The 21939-nt window shown below is 53.5% G+C and overlaps 2 protein-coding genes across 2 annotated transcripts; one reads left to right on the forward strand and one right to left on the reverse strand.

Annotated features, from left to right (window-relative positions):
- The first annotated feature begins 8377 nt into the window (after positions 1-8377).
- TMEM101 (transmembrane protein 101) lies at positions 8378-11810 on the forward strand. The gene is made up of 4 exons (XM_004374313.2): positions 8378-8591; positions 8909-9089; positions 9957-10103; positions 10785-11810. The coding sequence occupies exons 1-4, from the start codon at positions 8455-8457 to the stop codon at positions 11091-11093; spliced, it is 774 nt and encodes a 257-aa protein (XP_004374370.1). The 5' UTR covers positions 8378-8454; the 3' UTR covers positions 11094-11810.
- A 1567-nt stretch (positions 11811-13377) lies between these two features.
- Positions 13378-17684, reverse strand: NAGS (N-acetylglutamate synthase). Its single transcript, XM_004374314.1, has 7 exons — positions 17145-17684; positions 16281-16555; positions 15957-16170; positions 15461-15641; positions 14534-14705; positions 14255-14437; positions 13378-13531 (listed from the first exon to the last, which is right to left on the reverse strand). Exons 1-7 carry the CDS (start codon positions 17595-17597, stop codon positions 13378-13380), a joined length of 1632 nt encoding a protein of 543 aa, XP_004374371.1. The 5' UTR covers positions 17598-17684.
- Positions 17685-21939: the final 4255 nt, after the last annotated feature.

A 21939-nucleotide genomic window follows, 5' to 3' on the forward strand; every position in this document is an offset into this window, starting at 1 on the left:
GCTTTGGGACATTCTCACTCCACTAATACACACACACACACATCTCTACACCTTGGCACCGCTTAGCCTCCACCACTGTGCACACAGGCCTTTGAGATTACTGCTATTTACAGCATCCAAACAATATCACAGTGAGTTGATATTGAATCTATGCTGGTTAAGTCAGCAGCTTATGGCTGATTTCTGGTCTTTGTTTTGAAAATTGCTCAAGCACTTCAATGTTAATTTAGGGGCTCCAGACTGGGAACCGTTGATTTCAGGGTAAAGGCTTCTTGACATTGTTTTATTTATTTATTTTATTGTTGTGCTTTAAGTGAAAGTTTACAATTCTAGTTAGTCTCTTATACAAAAATTTATACATACATTGTTATGTGACCCTAGCTGGTTTCCCTATACTGTGACAGCACACTCTTCCTTTCCACCCTGGATTTCCCGTGTCCATTCAACCTGCTCCTGACCCTCTCTGCCTTCTCATCTCGCCTCTGGACGAGCGCTGCCCATTTAGTCTCATGTATCTACTTGAGCTAAGAAGCACACTCTTCACAAGTATCATTTTATGTCCCATAGACCAGTCTAATCTTTGTGTGAAGAGTTGGCCTCGGGAATGGTTTTAGTTTTGGGCTAACAGAGAGTCCGGGGGCCATGTCTTCCGGGGTCCATCCAGTCTCAATCAAACCATTAAGTCTGATCTTTTTACTAGAATTTGAGTTTTGCACCCTGCTTTTGTCCTGCTCTGTCAGGGACTCTATTGTGTTCCCTGTTAGGGTGGTCATTGGTGGTGGCTGGGCACCATCTAGTTCTTCTGGTCTCAGGCTGATGAAGTCTCTGGTTTATGTGGCCCTTTCTGTCTCTTGGGTTAATAACTTTCCTTGTGTCTATGGTGTTCTTCTTTCTCCTTTACTCCAGGTGAGTTGGAACCAATTAATGCATCTTAGATGGCCGCTCACTAGCTTTTAAGACCCCAGATGCCACTCACCACAGAGGGATGCAGAACTTTTTCTTAAAAAACTTTGTTATGCCAATTGAACTAGATGTCCTCTGAAACCATGGTTCCCAGACCCCCGCCGCAGCTACTCTGTCCCTCGAAGTGTTTGGTTGTATCCAGGAAACTTCTTGGCTTTGGTTTAGTCCAGTTGTGCTGACTTCCTCTGTAGTGTGTGTTGTCCTTCCCTTCACCTAAGATAATTCTTGTCTACTTTCTAGTTAGTGAATACCCCTCTTCCTCCCTACCCACCCTCGTAACCATCAAAGAATGTTTTCTTCTGTGTTTAAACCTTTACTTGAGTTCTTACAATAGTGGTCTTTTACAGTATTTGCCCTTTTGCAACTGACTAAATTCACTCAGCATAATACCTTCCAGATTCCACCATGTTACGTTTCACAGATTCATCGTTGTTCTTTATCATTGTGTAGTATTCCATTGTGTGAATATACCATAATTTATCCATTCATCCGTTGATGGGCATCTAGGTTGTTTCCATCTTTTTGCTTCTTATTGGAACACAGCTACACTCATCTGTGATGAACAGATGGCAAGTGGGCAGCTGTAATGAGCCTGGAGTTCAGAGGTGAGGGCTGGGCTGTAGAAAAAGTTTTATTGGCTGTAGAGACATGTTTAGGAGTCATTAGAAGATGGGTCAGGATGGGACCATGGTCCCAGTGGATGGATTGGCTTCTGATAGGAGGGATCACTTCCTCCATTATAAGAGGAAGGAAGAAGACAGTAGTACAGTTGCAGGTGAGTCCATAGATTTGGCTGAAGGTGAGAGGGAGTTCCTGACTTGTGCCTCAGTAAACAATTTAGGGACACGCGAGAAGATTGTTGAATGCCCTTTAGAGGTGTGTGTTCATGCTTTTATGGTGTAACTATGTGCCAGTCATGTTGAGTGACTTAGGTGTACAGAAGGTGGATAGTTGGTACAGCCAGGGTTTGGAGATTCATCAGGTCAGTACTATGGACCGAGAGGGGCGTGGAGCTGAGGACGTTTGCAAGGGAGTGATTGTAATAATGGACCCTTCACTCTGTCAGTTCTTGTTAAGATTAGCCTTTTTTGAAAGTTCTGGGGTGTCTTGCTGTCACTCCCATGTACTGGCTCTGCAACCATGTAACTCCAGAACTCTGTGTGGGACAGTGCAAATGCAGGCTGCTTCCAATGCCAGGCACAGGGCCAATGTGGTAGTGAAGCTCCAAACAGATTTCCTAGCACATAGATGCCAGGGATCTTAGAGCTCTTAAGTATGTATAGTCCAGCCTCCTACCTAGTTGAAATAATCCCCTCTGTAGCATCCTTGACAGACTGCCCTACTTGAACACTGATTGATGGAGAGCTCATTACTTTTTCCTCTCAGCAGCACCTCACTGGTAGAACAGGCTGGAACTCAGGTCTCCTGCATACTAATCCTTGCGCTTTAGGATTTTTTCCTTTTCCTAGTAGTCTGTGAAAGGCATAGGAGTTGCTAAATGGGCAGATGTGACTAGGAGCTGTCATCTCCAGTCACGTGGCTTCTAAAGGACTCCTCCTTAGTTCTTAAGTGTGGCCCCTGCACGGGATATGGTCTGTTAGCACAGAGGACACTGAGGCCATTTCCTGCCATGCCTGGGCCACTGCAGGGCTGTAACTTCTTTCAGCTGCTTTTGGCAGACGCACTGGCACAACCTTTGACTCAGACTGACATGGGGGTTAGCAAAAGCTGCCCAGACTTATTCACAGGCGTAGCTGTTATGAAAAATCTCCAACTCGTGGACTGTAGATTTTAAAATCATAAATATAGATGTTTACATTTACCCCTATTAAATACAATATTTTAGCCAATTGTTCCAATCTATTAAGAGATTTAAAACTTGAGTCTATGAGCCAGTATACTAGTTATCCATCCCAATGTTGTGTTGTTTCTAGTTTTGAGAAATTGCCCTCTGTGTTTTCATCTTTTCCAAATTTTAGTGAACTCATGGGAGTGCCTCGTGATCATGTTTTAGGTAACTGCCCAGACAAGACATGTTCAATGAGCCTTTTTGAATTTTGATATCTGTTGTTAGAATTACTAGTCTGACTTTTGAAAACTGGAACTTTTGCCAAGCTCTAGTTTCTGGCAACCTTCTGTTTGTCATATTTTTCCCAAGACTCTTGGCAATGATTCTTCAAGTTATTCCAGTATAATTTGCTTGAACAAGATCACTTGAATTAATTCAGAGACTTGAGGCGCAGACTTGTGCACTAGGTTGGTGGTAGCTCAGCTGGTCTTTCCATCTGAGGGGTAATCTATGCTATTTACCCACTCGGCTCTGTCTGTGCACCTCCACTTATTTAAGGATGTTTGGCTGGCATGGGGGACAGTGGCCTCATCTTTGGGCACAGCTGCTTAGTGGCTAGGAGCATGACTAGATTCAGACAGACTTGAGTTCTGTTGGATTTCAGCTCTGCCACTAATTAGCAATATGACTTGGCAACTTACCTCAACTTGCCAGACCTCTATAAACTAATGAAAATTCCTGTCTCTCAGGTAAGGATTAAATGAAGCCTTTAATGAGAAATCTGGCCCTTGGTAAGTGTCCCTTCCAAAATAGCACCTGCTATTCTGTTGGAGCCCTGGTGGCACAGTGGTTAAGAGCTACAGCTGCTAACCAAAAGGTCAGCAGTTCGAATCCACCAGCCGCTCCTTGGAAACACTATGGGGCAGTTCTACTCTGTCCTGTAGAGTCCCTATGAGTTGGAAATGACTCCACGGCAATGGTTTTGGTTTGGTAAGGCAAAGTGGAGCCCTAGTGGTGCAATGGTTAAGCATTCAGCTGCTAACTGAAAGACTGGCAGTTCCAACTCACCCAGTGGCTTTGTGGGAGAAAGACCTGGCAGTCTGCTCCCATAAAGATTGTTGTTGTGTGCCATTGAGTTGATTGCGGCTCATAGCGACCCTATATGTCAGAATAGAACTTGCCCCATAGTGTTTTCTAGGCTGTGATCTTTATGGAAGCAGACCTCCAGGTCTTTTCTCCTGTGGAGCCACTGGTGGGTTTGAACCACTGCAGCTAAACCATTGTGCCACTAGGACTCCTCCTGTAAAGATTACAGGCTAGAAAACCCTATGGGGCAGTTCTTCTCTGTCACCTGGGGTCACTATGAGTCAAAAATCGACTCAGCAGCACCTAACAACAAGGCAAGGTGGAAGCATGGGGCACAAACACCCTAGCCCCAGATCCCTGTTTCAGAAAGAGATGCAGATACTCCTCGAAGGCCAGGATGGAGTATTTTGACCTGTGGCCTCATGAGAACAAAAGAGAACATTCCTTTCCTTTGTGCCCAGACAAGACCAGGGTGAATTATAGATGATGGCAGATCTCTTAGGCAGCATGGACTAAAAGGAGACACCTGGCTCCTTCCTGACCTGAGGGAGGGCCCTGGCGAGCCTCAAGCTGCCCTCCTGAAAAGAGGTAGAGCAGGACTTGGGTTTCTGGAAGGGAATGAAGAAAGGATCAGTGGCACCTGCTCTTAGAAGGCAGGGCGGGGCCCTTCTCCCCTGCTTATAAGGCCACAAGGCCTTGGAGATTTCCTCACCCTGCCCCCCATCCCACCCTCAGGCTGTGGTTTTCCTTGGAGCTGGCCCCTCTACTGCTCTGGGGGCAGGGCTCTGGCAGGAGGCCAATGACCAGAGCTGAGACTCTTTCCACTGCCATTTCTGGGCTGGGGCTGCACTCAGCAGGTGTTGCCAGGAGCACAGGTGAGTGCATTGGGCTTCTGTGGCCTGAGGCCCTGACTTGGGTGATCAGGCCTGGCTGAGGGAGAGCCAGGATCTAGTTGAGGCTCTGTCCCCTGGTCTACATGAGAGCAACTGGGTGAGTGTTCAGGGGCAGGAGATGGCAGAGTTTCCCCTGGGACTTTGTGGGAAGTAAACGAGGTAGGCTATGGAGTGGGGGTGAAGAGAGGTCCAGGGGGGAAAGGGAGGGTCATCTTCCCTGATTTCTTTTCATCCTAGTAGAAATAAAGGTATGATTGTGGGGGGAGGTGTCAGGGTGCTGGAGTCTCAGGCTGAGATGGCTCTTGCTGGAAGCCTAGGTGACTGAGGTAAAATGATGCGGAGGTGGAGGGAGGGTGTTCTTGAGACCATGCTGGGGGATCAGGCAGATGGTGAGACCCCTGAATGGTATCTACTCTTATTTTTCTCCCTTAGCATCACTGTGCTTCCCCAGGGTCCTAGGTGGGAGAGTGAGGCATGAAGGTCTCACCATCCATGAGGGCCTGATGCCATCCTCACTCCAGCCCCTCATGGGTCAAGAGCAGGGCAGGCATGGCCACTCCTCCCTCACAGTGGCCACGGCCACAGTGGTGGCATCAGCCTTTCTTTGAAATCTGGTGGCAGTCTGTCCGGCACCCTGCACCTGCCCGGCCGAGGGCAGCGTGGTGGTCTGCCGGGGACTTTGCCTGCTCAGCCTTCCTCCCAGGCTCCCTGACCGAGTCTGGCTTCTGGAGCTGAGCCACAATAATCTCAGCCACCTGCAGGCTGGCTCCTTCCAGGGCCTCTGGGGACTGCGGGTGCTGCTGCTTTTTCATAATGGTCTGCGGGGCTTGGCTGGTGGGGTCCCGGGGGGCCTGGGCTTCTTGGAACAGCTGGATCTCAGCCACAACCAGCCGGCCCGCCTGCCCCTGGGCCTCCCAGCCACCCTAGGTTCTCTGCTCCGGCTGGACCTCTCCCACAACCTGCTCACCACCCTGGATGCCTGCAGCCTGCAGGGCCTGGGGAGCCTGGAGCAGCTTGACCTGAGCCACAACCAGTTGGTCGAGCTGGGCGCAGGCAGGCTCAGTGGGCTCTTCCATCCACGCTGGCTCTCGCTGGCCGAGAACCGGCTGCAGCGGGTTGGGGGCGCTGCCCTGGTTGCCATACTGGGCTTGGAGGTCTTCTCTCTGGCTGGGAACAACATCAGCAAGCTGGAGGCTGAGGCCTTCGCGGCCCTGCCAGCACTGGGCCTCCACTCTCGTGGACAACCAGCGGCAGCACCTCGAGTTCATGGTGGTGGCGGGCATCCGGACAGCGGGCACTAGATTGCTGCTGGCCAACAATCTTTGGGCGCATGACTGCGACCTGCAGCAGGCCTTCGGGAAGCTGGGCCACCTGCAGCCCCTGCGTGTGGCCAACCTGGGCAACTGCGCTGAGCCTGGGTGGCTGGCAGGGGCGGTGCTGAGCACTGTAGAGGCCTGACTCTGCTTGGCTGAGACAGCCACCGTGCTGGCATCACAGGCAACATGCTGGTCACCATGGCCTTGGCTGTGGTCATGGCCGAGCACAAACACAGGCAGGGCCCTGGGGGAGCAGGGGAGCCCTCTGGAGAGGTGAGAGGTGCTGGAGGAGGGAGGTCAAGGCAGCTGGAGGAGAGGGAGCTGTGGGAGAGGTAAAGGGAAAGTCCTCAGAAGTCTCAGGGGGTGGGAGGGATTGGGGGCTGTGGGCAGGGACAAATGGCTATGTTTAGAGCCTAGGACCCCCAGCTGCCCACCCCTCTCCTCTGACCTGTCTCAACCCTAGAAAATGGCAGTTGGCCCCTGGTCCATCCCCTCTTAGCACTCTTCTGGGGAAGAGGCTGTAAAAGGTAGGGAGGGAAGGAAGCTCAGAGGGAACTGGGCAAGAGGGGCAGATACCAAGGAAAGCTTCCCGGATCCTAATCCCGAGTCCCTTCCTCACACGTGTCCCTGGCCTCTACTTAATCACAAGCTGGTTGTTGAGGTTATGTTGAGAGGATGGGGCATTGTCCTAGTGAGAGCAAATCTGGACAGCCCAGGCAAGTTTCTAGGACTATATTATGGACCTGCACCATCCCAGTTCTGGTCCTGCTCACCACCTCAGCCTCGTCCTGAGGGCTGTGCATCTTGTCTGTCAATTGCAGTCAAGAATGAATGAGTAGACCGGAGGAATAAAACCAGTTGAAAAGTTGATTCTGTACTATGTGCCTGTATTTCAGGGAAGAAAACTTAGTTTGTGTGATTATCACTGGTGGGCGGAGGTAGGCAAAATGATCTTTAATCTAGTGTTTCTCTCATTCCTTCACCTGGAGAACTCTCCACCCCCCAGCACACACCTACACAATCCCACTCTCTAGGTCCTTGCATGGACACACACCTCTCCTTATTCTTTTTGATACACCCAGGCTATCCTAGTGACTTTGTTAAAAATGAGACATGAACATATAATGTTTTGTTGCTCAACTTTCAACTGGCTGATTGGGAAATTTAAATTCACATTATCAGAAATGCTGCTTGGACATAAGTCCCCTCCCTCCTCCCCAGGGAACTGGAAACAGATCTCCTGAATTAAATGGTCTTCTGGGGGTACTCGCAAGGTCTTAACTTTAGCACTGGAAGATGAATTCATATGTTGTGGGGGTGCACGAAGATAGGTGGGCGTAACCTTGTGTTGGCAACTGCAGAGTGCCTGGAACTTTCGGCCATTTATTTATTCAATAATTCTTTATTGAGCACCTACTATGAACTAGGCATAGACTTCGTTCATTCAGTTAGCTATTCAGCACATATTTCCTGAGTGCCTCCTCTATACTAGGCCCTGAAGATATAATAGTAAACAGAAACCAGACACGATCCTTGTCACCATAGAACTCACAGTCTAGTGGGTAAGACAATCATTAATGAAAGAATCACAAATATGTAATTGCCACCCTGTTAAGTGTTTCAAAGGAAGGGTACTTGATGTTACAAGAACATATAATAGGGGAGCTGAGAACAAATTGGAGGGTTGGGGGAGAGTGAGGGAGACCAGTTGAAAGGCTGCTGCAGTTAAACTGACAAAAGAAGATGGTATTTTGGGCTAGAGTAGAAGCATTAGAGCTGGAGAAAGTGGACTGATTTGAGATGGCCCATATGTTCACATCAGACCTTCCTCTTCTTTCAGGGGACAGACAAAAGGCAAACCAAGACCAAATGTCTCTACAGGTGACTTCTTTTAGCCAGAAAACAACTAAAACAGAAAACCGGGGGATTTCCTCCGGTTTGTGTGTCCCATTTATTGAACCCCTAGTATGTTCCAGGACCAATACCGTCACATCTAAACCTCACAACAATTCTGTAAATTAGGTGTCATTATCCCCATTTTATAGATGAGTCTCGGAAAGTTTCGGTGATGTGCCTGGCCAAAGTCACAGGGTTGGCGCCGGGACTGGAGCATTCAAAGACTAGTTCGCTTCAATACATCAAGTTGATCGAGGGCTTCTGATGTCTTGAATCCATTGTTCCTTCCTTTAGTCTAGTTTTCAACTTTCCAGCTACTAGGAGGGGGTCCTAAGTTCTCCATGGTCAGAGAACTCCACGGCGAGAGGCCCTCATTCGCTCTGGAACTAGGGAGCGAGAACCTTGTTCCCGGACGGAAGGGAAAAAGCTACGTTCCCGGAAGCGGCGTGTCCCATCCCCGTGCCGGCCTCCTTGCTGGGGGTGAGGCTGCAGCGGACTGCCCTTCCCCAAGATGGCGTCAAAGGTGGGTTCGCGACGGTGGATGCTACAGCTGATCATGCAGTTGGGTTCGGTGCTGCTTACACGCTGCCCCTTCTGGGGCTGCTTTAGCCAGCTCATGCTGTACGCTGAGAGGGCAGAGGCGCGCCGGTGAGTGGTCCCACGCAGCCGCCGAACGCGGTGGTGGTGCGGGGGAGGGGGTACGGCCAGTCCCGGGAACGAGGATGTGGTGGGGTGGGGAAGAATTTGGCGACCAGAAGTTGGAGCCCCCGGACTGGGAGGAATTGGGACCTCAGAGTTGTTGGGAGGGGCTCTTGTCCAGAGCGATGTGGGCATTGAGCATGGTGCGGGGTTCTGGCCGTAAAGGGGGGATCAGGTGTGGGGAAGCTTGTGGGACTTAAGTGGGTCTCAGGGCCTCCCTCCTCACTTCTTTCTTACCTCGTCACTTCCCCGCTCCGGGTTCGCAGGAAGCCTGACATCCCAGTGCCCTACCTGTACTTCGACATGGGGGCTGCTGTGCTGTGCGCTAGCTTCATGTCCTTTGGGGTGAAGCGGCGTTGGTTCGCGCTGGGGGCCGCACTCCAGCTGGCCATTAGCACCTACGCCGCCTACACTGGGGGCTACGTCCACTACGGGGACTGGCTAAAGGTGAGCGTCTTGGCCTTAGACGGGGCTTCGCGAGGGCGATGGGGAGCTCGCGGCAATCGGTGGCCTATGTGTGGTGTTTGCCAGTGCACAGTCTGAACGCTGGGAGGGCCGAACCGCAGGCTTATGGAGGTTATTAGAGTGCAGGAATAGAAGGACTTTAGAGACCGCACAAGCCTGCTCTTCAGAGTATGGAAACTGAGGCTCAGAGATGGGAAGAGACTTTCCCAAAGTCACACCACAAGCTAGCATCACAGGTGGGACCACAACCTAGGTCACCTGATTCCCAGAACCTTTTATACTATTAGTTTAGTAATCCTAGACTCACAGGACAAAAGGGAGTTGGGGAGTACCTGAGCCAATCATCTGATTTTATGAAATTTAATCTTAATGCAGCCTTTAAGCCTGTAAATGTGAAACCTGTGCCAGTCACCACAGACTTGGAGATAAGCCTGGACAAAGGCAGTACCCATAAGGGTAGTCAGAACAGTAGGGGAGGCAGATGTGTGAACAGCGAGAGGACAACAGATCAGTGGGGATTTTTTTTGACGGAATAGACTCTATACTATGTAGAGGAAAGAACATTAGGATTAGTCTGGAGACCTCAGGATGGGGCAACATGTGGTGTCTGGGTTCTGCCACTTACTTTCTCTAGGACCTTGGACAATTATCTTAACCCTCTGGGCCTCCGTTTCTACTTCTGTAAAAAGAATTATCTATCCCTGCTGTACCTGCCCACCATGCTTGGAGATGGTGAGGGTTCATTAGATGGAATGTGATGTGTAGAGATGGGCAGTTCTGTGCTCTGGGCAGCCAGGAAAAATGTGGGTGGCTGCAGTTCCTAACTGAGGTTCCCTTGGCTCAACCTAGGTCCGTATGTACTCGCGCACAGTTGCCATCATTGGCGGCTTTCTCGTGCTGGCCAGTGGCGCTGGGGAGCTCTACCGCCGGAAACCTCGCAGCCGCTCCCTGCAGTCCACCGGCCAGGTGTTCCTGGGCATCTACCTCATCTGCGTGGTAGGTTGGGGGACTGTTGGCTAGAGGTGCCTGGCTGGGAGTGAAATGTGAGCCCAGAGATGTGCACCAAACAAGGCCTGCATATAAGCCCTGAGGGCCTGGCCCCCAAGAATTGCCGTGGCCAGCTTCTGGGCCTCAGGGGCCTGCCTGAGGCCTGGCTGGGAGTCCTTTCCAACATTATTGCCACCAGGGGGAGAAGAGGTTGGATTGACCATGTCTCATGGGGACAAAGGAGAGGTTTGGTGGGTTTCAGGCCCCAGATGGGACTCTGCCACCTAGAAGTGATGGGGATAGCTAGTTCCAGTCATCCCTGGTGCTAGGGGAAGCAGGTGTGAATGTGGAAGTGGAGAGGCCCAGGCCACTTGACCTCATTTTTGTTACTGGGCACCAGATTGTGTGTGCAGAGGTCTGTGGGCTCCTACTGGATAATCACAGGTGAAAGCCCCAGTCTGATGGTGGAGACACCATCTGCCCTTCAGAGCCCTCAGGGTGAGGGAAGACATAGACCCTAACTTCTTGGAGCTCCCCAGTCTGAGGTGGAGACAGAGAACCCCAAGTCTGAGAGGGGAGTCAGAAGCCTACCTTGCAGAGGCCATCTTGCAGGCACTGTCTCAGGGTGGCCTTCCCCAGCGAGGCTTCTCAGCCTGCTGGAGAGTCTTTGAACAGACAGTGTGTCTCCAGGCCTACTCGCTGCAGCACAGCAAGGAGGACCGGCAGGCGTATCTGAACCATCTGCCAGGAGGGGAGCTGATGATCCAGCTGTTCTTCGTGCTGTATGGCATCCTGGCCCTGGCCTTCCTGTCAGGCTACTACGTGACCCTGGCTGCCCAGATCCTGGCTGTGCTGCTGCCCCCGGTCATGCTGCTCATCGACGGCAATGTTGCCTACTGGCACAACACACGGCGTGTAGAGTTCTGGAACCAGATGAAGCTCCTTGGAGAGAGTGTGGGCATCTTCGGGGCTGCCGTTATCCTTGCTACTGATGGCTAAGTTGCATGTCAAGAGGCTGAGCTGAGTGCATGGAGCCACAGAGGGCCACCCTGCCTTCCTCCTTGCTGGCCCGGTTGCTGTTTGTTTGTCCTTTTTGATCTGTTTGTTTGATACTTTGCCTTTTTTGCGTTGGTAGGAAGGAGGTCCCTTCCCCAAATTCCTGGGCTCAGCCCTTGGGAGGGTGGGCGCCTGATGCAGTTGCTTCGTGGGTTTGTTCCTGTTCATTTGAAGGAGAGCTGAGAGCCAGCTGTGCCCCCAGACCTCCTGTCCCTGATAAGGGACTAAGGCAGGGCTGGGGTGGGGGCTCTGAGCAGTGGGAGACAGAAGAAGGAAGATGGAAAACTAGAAGTGAGCAAATATGAAAAATTCCTTTTTGAACCTGGAGGGTGCAGCTAGGCTCTGCAGTGCTTTGCAGAGGCTGAGAGTGGGTGTGTGTGTTGGCACATATGTATCAGGCCCCGGACGAGCAGAGGGGCCAGACACCACAGAAGTCACATGGGTTCTCAGGTTATGCCCGGCAGACAGTATCAGCCCTTTACCGCCCACTTGGAGAGCAGTGCAGGCCCTGTCTGCTCTGGAGTGTGCAGAGGTGGGGCAGGCATCAGCCAGCTCCCTGCCTCTTGCTGTCTGTTTCCGGTTTTGTGGTTGGCCTGGTGAGAGTGGAGTGCCCTCCCAAACACCAGACCACACAGTCCTCCGAAAATAAACATTTTGTATCACATTTGGCTTTGCTTCTCTGTTCTCCCCACAGGGCACTTTGCCACTAGCTGGGATTGATCCTCCGCTTCTTGAAGGCCGGTACCTGGTTAGGCCCCACCTCGCCCCTGCCATGATCTTTCCCCTGTTCTGAGTGATTCCACAGTCCTTTGGCTCTCTTTTCAGGAATCTCACAGTCCTTCCTGCAGTTTTTGCTTTTGATATCTAACCTCAGTCTTGTTGGAGTTTGTCTCTTTCCTCCCCTTTTGGTGCTGCTCTTTTTGGAGAAATCTTTGGCCAAAGGCAGCTAGAGGGAGAGAACTAACATTAAATGCCCACTATGAGGCCGGGTATTATTGCCATTTTACAGATGAGGAAATGAGCGTCAGAGAAGGCAGACAGCTTGCCTAAAGCCACAGAGCAAATTGGTGGCTAGATTCCAGGTCAAGCTGTCTAATGTCCAAACCCAATGTGTACTAGACATGACCCATCTCTTGAGGGAAGACAGGTTGCCCTTGGGGCCTTGGTTCTGTCACAACCCCTAGTGTGCTGTGATGGTCTCCTGCTTGCTCATCTCCCTGCTGGCCCATGCACCACCTGACAGGAAATAGTCCCAGCAGCCAGTGTGGGACCTAGCACATAGTGGAGGTTCAAAAATGTTCAAAACCTCTGGGCTTTGGACTCCTGCCCCTGAAGTGTTCTGGTCCTGTAGAGACAGACACAGTCTCCAGTGGGGCCTAGGGGGAAGTGTTCCAAGTCTGGGCTTTTGAACCAAAGCCACCTTGTGGTCGCTTCTCTAGGGTCTGGTAGGTAAAAGATGAGCTGTTGCTTTCTGGGCTTGGCTCTGAGCCCCAGCCTGGAAGGGCATCTGTGGGAGGGGCACCCATGGGAAAGGGAGCTGGGCTGCTGGTCTGTGGAATGGAGAATGTTTCCTACCTTTGGGGTAGGGGACCACTCTGCGGGCTGTTGACACCCAGATGAGGGAGATGGCAGCAGCCTTCAGCCTTGGGACCCTCCACCTTACTTAGCTCCCCTATTCCCTCTTGGAGCCCCTGGGTCCCCAGTCCTCAAAATCTTGTTCCCAGAGGGTCACTGCTAATTTCCTTTAAAGCGTGAGCTGACTCGCAGCCAGGTATTTGTGTTTTAATCAAGGCCTCCTGAAAAGTTGCAAGACCCAAAGGAATTAAAATGGGTGGTGGGATATCAGGCAGGTGAGGGTAATATATTGGGCAGGGGAGCCTCAAAACACAGCACAGAGGCTGCAGAAACCAGCCCTTCTCGAGGTTCTTCTGAGCAGACCCCTCTAAATCAAACCCCTCCCCCATCCTAAGGCTGAGACTTGAAGACCATCTGGTTGTGGCTTTAGAGCAAGTGGAGGTTTTGGGCCAGCCTCCTCCTTCCTGTGTCCTGTGCTCGACCCACTTCAGTGCCCCCACCTTGGCAGAGTCAAGTGGGGGCTGCTTCCTGCTCTGCAGATCACTTATCCAACAAGCCTAGTCCTGCTTGTGGCTGCCTGGGGCCACCGCCAGCAGGCATGACTTTTGGTCCACCCTGGCTGTCCTAGGGCCTGCAGGGCCCATGGTGAGGGTCAGCTGCCTAGGTCAGAAGCTGGCTTGCAGAAGGAGTCCGGCAGCCCCTTGGCATGGTTGACCAGCTCATAGGAGTCCCGGATATCAGCCAGGCCGAACCAGAAGAAGATCCACTGCTTGTTGGAGAAGCTGCCATCGCTGTGCTTGAAGTACCTGGGGGTGGAGTGGGGGTGAGGTGCCTTTAGGGCATGACCAGTGCTTGATCACTGGTTTTTCAAAGACCCTTCTGGGACCTGCTGTGTGTTTTTCTATTTCACTTTCACAGCAGTTCTCTGAGCCTGGTATTTCTGTGCTCACAGGGAAGCAGCTAAGGGTCAGAGAAGTTAGGTAACTTGCCAGGGTCACACAGGAGGATCAGAGGGAGAGCATGCCTTGCTCTCTCCACACTGTCTTGGCTGCTTAGCAGTGGGGAGAGGTTCTTGTTCACCTCTTGGTGTCCACAGAGCCGGGTAGTGGGGGATGAGGGGATAGTTTCTGAAGGAAAGAGAGGAGGGGGTGTTCGGAGGGAGGTACAGTGGGTCTGGAGCCAGGAGCTAAGCCTGGAATAGAGCCTGAAGGGTTAGGACTTCTAGGCGGAGGTGCGTAGGGGCAGGGGTGTTCCTCCCTTCTAGGGATGCACTGAAGCAGGACAGAGCAGGGTTCGATGTGGCCTGCCTCTGGGGAATCTCGATCTGTGTATGGTCTGCCCCCTGGGGAATGTGGGGCTACACTAGGCAGGGCCTTTGCGAGAGGCTGGGGGGGGGGGGCGGTGCGGATGGAAGGGAAGCTACTGAAAAGAAGGGGGAGCCCACTCTTCCCATGGGGCGTGACTGGCAAGAGCTGAGAGAGGAGAGCAGGGGTGGCGACCAGCCCAGAGCTGGGAGGGGCGGGACCTACCAGGGGTTGATGGGGTTGGTGACCCGGGAGCGCCAGAAAAGAGTCTGCAGGTCCCGCAGCAGGCACTCCCACAGCATCTGGCCTGAGCCCTGGCCCTTGCGGCTGGAGCTCACCACGAACTTGTCCAGGTACGGGGTGCCCCCCAGCACAGGCTCTGTGGTCAGAATGGCGGCTGCGTTGTACCTGGCGCAGCGGAGGAGAGGCAGGCTGGGACCTCGCCTTGACCCGAAGCTGCCTGGCTGTCCCTCAGTCCCTGCCCTTTGGGGCTCGCAGGCTCACCCCTCAGAGACGTAGATGGAGTGCAGCCGCGGGCGCAGCGAGGCGAGATAGTCGTCCCGGAGTTTCTTGCCAAAGCTGGCGTTGACCAGGTCCACCAGGCGGCCCTGGTTCAGGCTGTCCAGGCTCCGCACTCGCAGCATTCGCTCTGCGTTCTTGAACAGCGTCCCGCACCCTGGGGGTATGATAGAGGGCGCGGGGGAAGGTTAGCCCCAGGGCCGGCCCCATCCACCCTCCTCTGTTTGCGCCGCCAGGTCGGGGTTCCTAGAAGAGCAGGGGCTGGTGGGACAACTGCCCTCTTTAGGAGATCGCCAAAATTAAATTACCTCTGCCATCTGCATAGACTTGTGTGTGACTTTCACTCCACCAAAAAATCAAACCAAAACCTTTGCAGTTGAGTCGATTCTCATAGGGACCCTATAGAACAGAGTAGAACTGCCCCGTAGGTTTCCAAGGAGCGGCTGGTGGATTCGAACGGCCGAGCTCTTAACCAATACACCACCAGGGCTCCGTGACTTTCACTCCAGGAGATGCTTTTCCCGGGCATCTTGTCCTCCAAACCCTGCCCATTGCCTGTAGCCCCACGTACTTCCTTTAATCCCGCCTATCTCCTCAAATTCTGTCCCTGGCCCCGCCCTCCAATCTAAGCCTCGCCCATCTCTGTAGTTCCACCCGAAACCAAAAAACAAACCCGTTGCAGTCGAGTAGATTCCGAGTCATAGCGACCTTATAGTTCCACCCAAGTCCCATTCAAATCCGCTCCATCTCCTCCTCGCCTACCTCCCTAACGGGCAGGAAGCCATTGCTGTGGCATATTCCAACGGCTTCTGGACTTGCTGGACGGCAGCTTCTCCCGCTTACCGACACCCAGGCCCGGCCCGCCCACTGCTGGGACCCAACCAGGCCCGCCCGCCGGCCCGTAGCCCTCACCTTTGCTGCTGAAGAGCTCAGTAAGCAGCGTGCTGGCGGCCGTGATGACCGCCGAGGAGCGGTGGGGCAAGCGGCTGAGCACGTCCACGATGAGTCGCATCTGCTGCCGCTCTTTGGTGCTCACCCACTCGGCATTGGTAATCAGGTCCAGGTCGGCGGGCAGGTTCACGTTACTCAGGACCTGCGGCCGGGGCGAGGGGCGTGAACTTCCCACCCACAGCCGGCCGGGACAGCTCCTCTCGCAGATTGCGCGCTGCCCCCACGGACCCCTCTCCTCCCTGGCCCCTTTACCTTGACTTCCAGAGTCCTTGCCCAGGGAGGGCTCAGATCTGGACATCACGGGCTGCGCCCCTCCCTGACACTCCATTAGGCTCTCCCGGCCCACCCGGTTTGAGACTGACTCTGGGGCTCCTCAGGGAGGCGTGCAGGGGGAGCAGGAGAGGGGGCTAAGGCAGGCCTGGAGTCGTGGGGGAGGGGACCATAAGAGAGGGTACACCTTGTGGCTGGTGTCGCGCAGGCCGCCTGTGGTATTGAGGAAGATAATTTTGGTGGGCCGCAGCTCCTTGGCCAGCGATGCGGTCACCTCCATCGAGTCGAGGAGCACGGAGCGGCGCGCGGCAGTCTCCCCGATGGGACACAGGATGGGGATGCTGCCCGACTCCAGGCACCACTGCAGTAGGTCTGTCTCCACCGAGACGATGCCACCATAGCTGTGGGCCAGATGTGGTGCTCGATAGGGCCCCGCCAGGCCGTGCGGGCGGGGGCAGGGCGGGCCAGGAGCTCGCTCCGAGGACCCCGGGGCGGATGAGGCGGTACTAACCTGGCATGGGGGGCTGGCTCGGCGGCGCCCAGCACTGACCCGCCGCCAAAGAAGGGCACAGCGGTGGCGGCGTTGTGCCGAAGCGCGTCCACCAGCACCTTGCAGCTCTTCGCGAGTTGGGCCTTGGCCTCCCAGAAGGAAAGACAGCCCGAGGGCGCCGTGGGGGCAGGCAGCCCAAGGACCACCAGCGACTTCATATCCATGCGGTGCAGGAAGGCCAGGGCGAAGGCCAGGCTAGACACAGCCTGCCGGCACTGGAGCACCTCCTCGTCCACCTGCGGAGGAGTGGCGTTCAGAGGCGCGACCCCGGCCCTGACGTCCGCTGCACACCTCCCCACAAAGCCGTTTGCTCCTACAGCCTGGCACCGCCCCAAGGGCCCTCAGCTTGTCTCCACCCTCCCTAGGAGCTGTCAACCTCAACTTTTGGCCACCGGAGCCCACCTGCTCGCCCTTTGCCCATTTGGTCCTTCCACCCTCTTATCTCACACCACTGTTTTACGCCCTTATCTCACACCAGTGTTCCTCCGCTCCTCCCTGCGTCCTTGGACTCTGGGGCACATTGGGGGAAGGGTTGACGCAGACGACTCCTGGCCAGTTTCCCCTAACTGCACCCATGAAGAGAGATAGCCTTCTTCAGAGCATCACACTTGCCAGGTTGGGGTCCCCAGGCTCCTTACTCGGGCTGGCCGCGAGGCTTCCGGGGGAGCACACAGCCTTGGCCAGTCTTGGGCACTTGTCAGGGCTCTGCCGCGACCCTTACCGGTTCCACTATGCAGGATCCGCAGCCGGCCCTGCCATGCCTGACGACATGTCGTCACATAACCACCATCCCCTCGCTGGGAGACGGCCGACGCTGACGCTCACCTCGATGACGGCGAAGGGCTTGTCCGAGGAGTGGTCACAGGTCTGGAACTCCATGAGCCAGTGGCGCGCCTCCCCCAGGCTGGCCCCGCACTGGTTCAGGAGGACCTGCAAGTCCCGCTGCACCAACGAGCGTCTGGCGGGGTGCTGGGGGAGCTCCGGGGCCACGAGGGGCGCGAAGGGCGGGCTCCATGCCGGCTCCTCTGCGGCAGGTGGCAAGACTGCGTCCTCTGCGCCCTCGGCCTCCTCGCGCGGAGGCTGGGCGGGCACCCAGGCGGTGCTGAGCCAGCGCCCGGGGCTAGCGCCCCTGGACGCCCGCCGGCGCGCACTGCCGCTCAGCCTCCGGGCGCCGCCAGGACCTCGCGGGCAGTGCAGCAGCCGGCGGGCAGCGACCGCCCGCAGGGACCCAGCCGCCCGAGCTGTCGCCATGACAACCAAACTGGCTCGCCCCCCCATGCGTGACCGTCTGTCGGGAGCGCCTGTCTCTGGGGGGGCTCTTAACCTGCCGCGGGGCGGGGCTGGACCCGGCCGGGGCGGGGCCCAGAAAGGGACCCGGAGTCGTCCCTGGGCGCGTTCGAGGAGGATAAGGCCATGGGTCAGGGGGCGGGTTCCCCGGTGGCCTCTCCCTAGGGTAGGATGGTACCCACTAACGAGGGTCACGCGGCTGAGTTATAAGGGCGGGGCATCTTTAGTCTGCTGCCAAAGCCGGTTCCAGGAAAGGTTCTGCGGACTCTGGGGTGACTTTGGGGTCTGCAGGGCCTTGGAGAGGGCGGATGATTAAAGAAGGTCTGCTAATAGGGAGACCTGGTGGTGCAGTGGTTAAGCACTCGGCAGCTAACCGAAAGGTCAGCGGTTTGAACCCACCAGCCGCTCAGCAGGAGAAAGATGTGGCAGTCTGTTTCAGTAAAGATTACAGCCTTGGAAACCCTATCGGGCAGTTCTACCTTGTAGGATCGTTATGAATCACTCAACAGCAACAGGTTTTTTGGCCTAGGGAGAGCAGGTGGCCGGACTCAGGGAGGGGGCTGGATTTGGAGGCAAAGAGGTGTGGAAAGGAGAGGTGGGGAGAAAGGCAGAGGTGCCGGCCCTGGTCAGTCCTGTTGTCTGAACTCCGAGAAGATTGCCATCGATCATGAGGTTACCAGGGGTTGCCAAACTCCAGCCACTGTGTACCACCTTGAAGAATTTTGTTATATCCTTACATCACCCTTTATCAGCATTAAAGTTTTTCTTTAAACCTTTAAAACTGAAAACAGTTCAACTCCAAATCCATGCTCTTAAGCAAGATTTGAAAAGGACTTGAAAGAGAAAACTTTCACAGGATATGATTCAGTGTTACTTGACACTGTGTCCATGTGCTGGGACAGCCTCGTGCGCCATCAATTGTATACACTTCACCCTCTGGGACACTTTGATCTAGTTCGACCTTCTGTGGTTATAGAGCAGGAAACAGCAACCATAGAGGGGAGGTGACTTGGCCCAGGTCACACAGCTCATTAATGTCACAGCCAGACCCAGGCATCCCAAGTCCCCACCCTCTGGTCTTTTCTTCCTTCCAGTGTTCTGTGTTCACCATGCTGGGAGTCAGGGCTCCGGGGGCTCCACCTAAATGGGAGCCAGTGGCCTCTGCTTCTCCCCTGAGCATCCCAGAAGATGCCCGGTGAGTGCTGTGAGCCCTTCCTGGGTCTCCCCCACCAACACACACACACACACACACACACACACACACACACACACACACACATACTCACACACACCACTATCCTATGCAGGAGACTCCAGAGGAGAGGGGGGACCTGACCTTTCTCAAGGCTGATCTCCTCCACTAGCTTTTCCATTTTCCTGCTTAGAAACCTTGAGTCCCAAGGCAGGAATGAAGCAATGGCATGGAGGGTCTGCCCCTCCCCTCACCCTTTCCTCTAGGGCCTGCTTTCTCTTCCTTCCTTACTGCTTCTCCTTCCCCTACACAGGTAAACTCCCCAGAATCCACTAGAGGAGGCAGTCCTAGCCCCTGGTGGCATCCTGGTTTTTCTCCCCAAGCTCCTCCCTATCCTCAGAGCCCCCAGCCTCAAATGCAGCTTTCCCTTCCAGGGCCCTCCATCCTAGCTCTTCATCAGACTGCCACCCTCCCAGACCTCTCTCCACTTGGGATTCCTCCTGCTCTCTCTCCCTTGGTTATGGATTGAAATGTGTCCCTCAAAAATATGTGGGGTAAATCCTAACCTCTGTGCCTGTGGTTATAATCCCATTTGGCAATGGGTTGTATTTGTCGTGTTAACCAGGCAGGATTAATGTAGGGTGTGTCTTGAGTCAATCTCTTACAAGACATAAAAGGAGCAGATTAAGCAAGCAGAGAGGGGGGAAGATAGATGCCATGCCACATGAAGATCATCAAGGAGCCAAGGAACAAGGAACTTCCCCCAGAGCTGACAGAGAAAGCCTTCTCCTAGAGCTGGCACCCTGAATTTGGACTTAAACTGTAAGAAAATAAATTTCTGTTTATTAAAGCTACCCACTTGTGGTGTTTTTGTTATAGCAGCACTAGATAACTAAGACACCCTCCTTTGCTGCTGTGGGGCTCTGTCCCTGCCTTGGCCTCTCTTCACTCCTCCCAGCCCAGGTACTTTCCCCTTCTAGGTCCTTTCTCTCAGCCTAGGCTTAGATCTGCCTCCTACCAATTCGGGCCCCTGTGAGGGCAAGGGCTGCCTCTCCCCTCACACTGGACCTCTCTGAGGGCAGCAGCTGTGCCTTTCTACTCTCAGACTGGGGGTCCCTGAGGGCAGGGCTGATATTGCCCTCCTTAGACTGGGGGCTGCCTGAGGGCCACTCATTTCAGTAAGTGCCAACAGCATCAACCCCATTTCTCCTGGGCTGGAGGGGCAGACACTGGCTGGGAAGCTGCTTCCTACTCCCTTGGGCTTCAGCCCAGGGGGCCGTGTCCCCAGGCAGCCAATAGGGCTCAGGGATGTCCCAGTGGATAATTAACTCCAGGCCTGGTGACCCTGGGGCCTCTATGTCCCCACCACCTTTCCCTGGAGGAAGGCCAGCCTCTGGCTGGGGAGCTGGCCCTGCTTTCTGGAGATAAGTGTGGGTGTATGGGGTCAGCACCCCTCCCTGACCCCGTCTCCCCCTGAACCATGTGTGGACACAAAGGGGTACAGAGAGGCACAGGTTTCCTCACACACGTGTTTGTGTAGAAGTGTGCATGCCTCAGAGGCTTTCACAGCGATGATGTCATACAGAGGAACATGCGCACATACGTAGAAAGATACTGACAGTACACAAAAATACCCCTAGCTTTAGTCATTGACAACTACACAGACACTTGGACCTGAAGACACGAGTGTGCACAGACTTGTGTACACACACACATGCCCGTGCACGTGTATACATGCAAAGTTAGAAGCAGAGGCACGCACACCTGAGACCATACCCATCTACCCATACACAGAGGCACATATCCACATCCTTCCCGTGCGTATACACATACACAGACACACAAACACTGAGGAAATCATACACAGAGTCTAGGGTGTTAAAATACACATTAAGACACACCCCGAGAAGCACAGACCTCTCCTGAGAGTGCCATTTGCACTTATCCACTGACACACACACAGATACCCTCAGGTTAGTCAAAGGCAAATGCAGGGCACAATCACTCGACAAAAAGGCTGGTAAGTCAGTCCTCCATTGACTGCGTGCCTGCCCCACGCAGCTGAATGTGGTGGATGCTGGAGAAAGACACACAACCTGGATGCTTGGTCTCACTTTAGGTTTACAACCACAAACCACAAACCCTTAGCGCTGCCAGATGGAATCCATTCATTCTGTCTCCCAAACAATGATTTCTCACTTTCTTTTCTCTCCCCAAACCTCTGGTACCTCCTCCCCAAACACTCAGCTTCAGAAAGGATTTCCACAGCCTTCCTCCTGCCTAAGCATCTGCACCCAAGTTTCTGCTTTCAACCTGTGGCCATAGATGAACTGCTCTTGCTCCATCCAAAGCCAATTCCTCTACTCTTTTTAGTGGATCATTCCCGCCAGCACATAAACACAGTTATTTCTCCATTGTAACAAAACCTCCTCTTGACTGATTTCCTCCCTCCACTCTCCACGCCACTCCCAGGTCAACTAACTGCTGCCCCATTTCCTTGCCCCCTTTAGCTTCAAAACTCCTGAAAATAGTTGAACAAATTTACCACCTCCAGTTCTTCCTCTCGTTCTTTTTACAGCCATGCTGCTACTTCCTGGGCTGCGAAGGTTTGGGCAAGTCTTTTAACTTCCCTGAGCCTTGCCCTGTAAGACAGGGCAAAGAGAATAAATCTCGTTGCATTGTAGTGAGGATTAAAAATTCACTGTGGGCACGGAGTGGGCCAAATCCAGACTGTGGAAAGTACAGGACAAACAGCCTGGTTTCTTCCACTAGAAATTGCAAGGGGAAGAGGAGAAGGAGCAAATAGACTAAAAGATGTTTAAAGTCTCTTTTAATGCTTATTTGGATTCAGATTCAAACAAGCAAAAAAAAAAAAATTGGGGAAATTTGAGCACAATGGGTATTTCAGATATTAATTTTTTAGGTGTGATAATGATTATGTGTTATGTTTTAAAAAATATTCCATATCTATTAGTATACATACTGAAATATTTATGGATGAAATCTAAGATGCCTTGAATTTACTTCAAAATAATCCTGGAGGGGAAGAAATAGGTGGGGGGACAGATAAAAAATAAGTCTGGTCAGAGTTAAGAGTCCATACTTGTTGAAGCTGGTGGTAGGTACGTGGGGTTTATTATA

Source organism: Trichechus manatus, unplaced genomic scaffold, assembly GCF_000243295.1.
Source record: "Trichechus manatus latirostris isolate Lorelei unplaced genomic scaffold, TriManLat1.0 scaffold00028, whole genome shotgun sequence".
In the NCBI taxonomy this organism is placed as follows: Eukaryota; Metazoa; Chordata; class Mammalia; order Sirenia; family Trichechidae; genus Trichechus; species Trichechus manatus.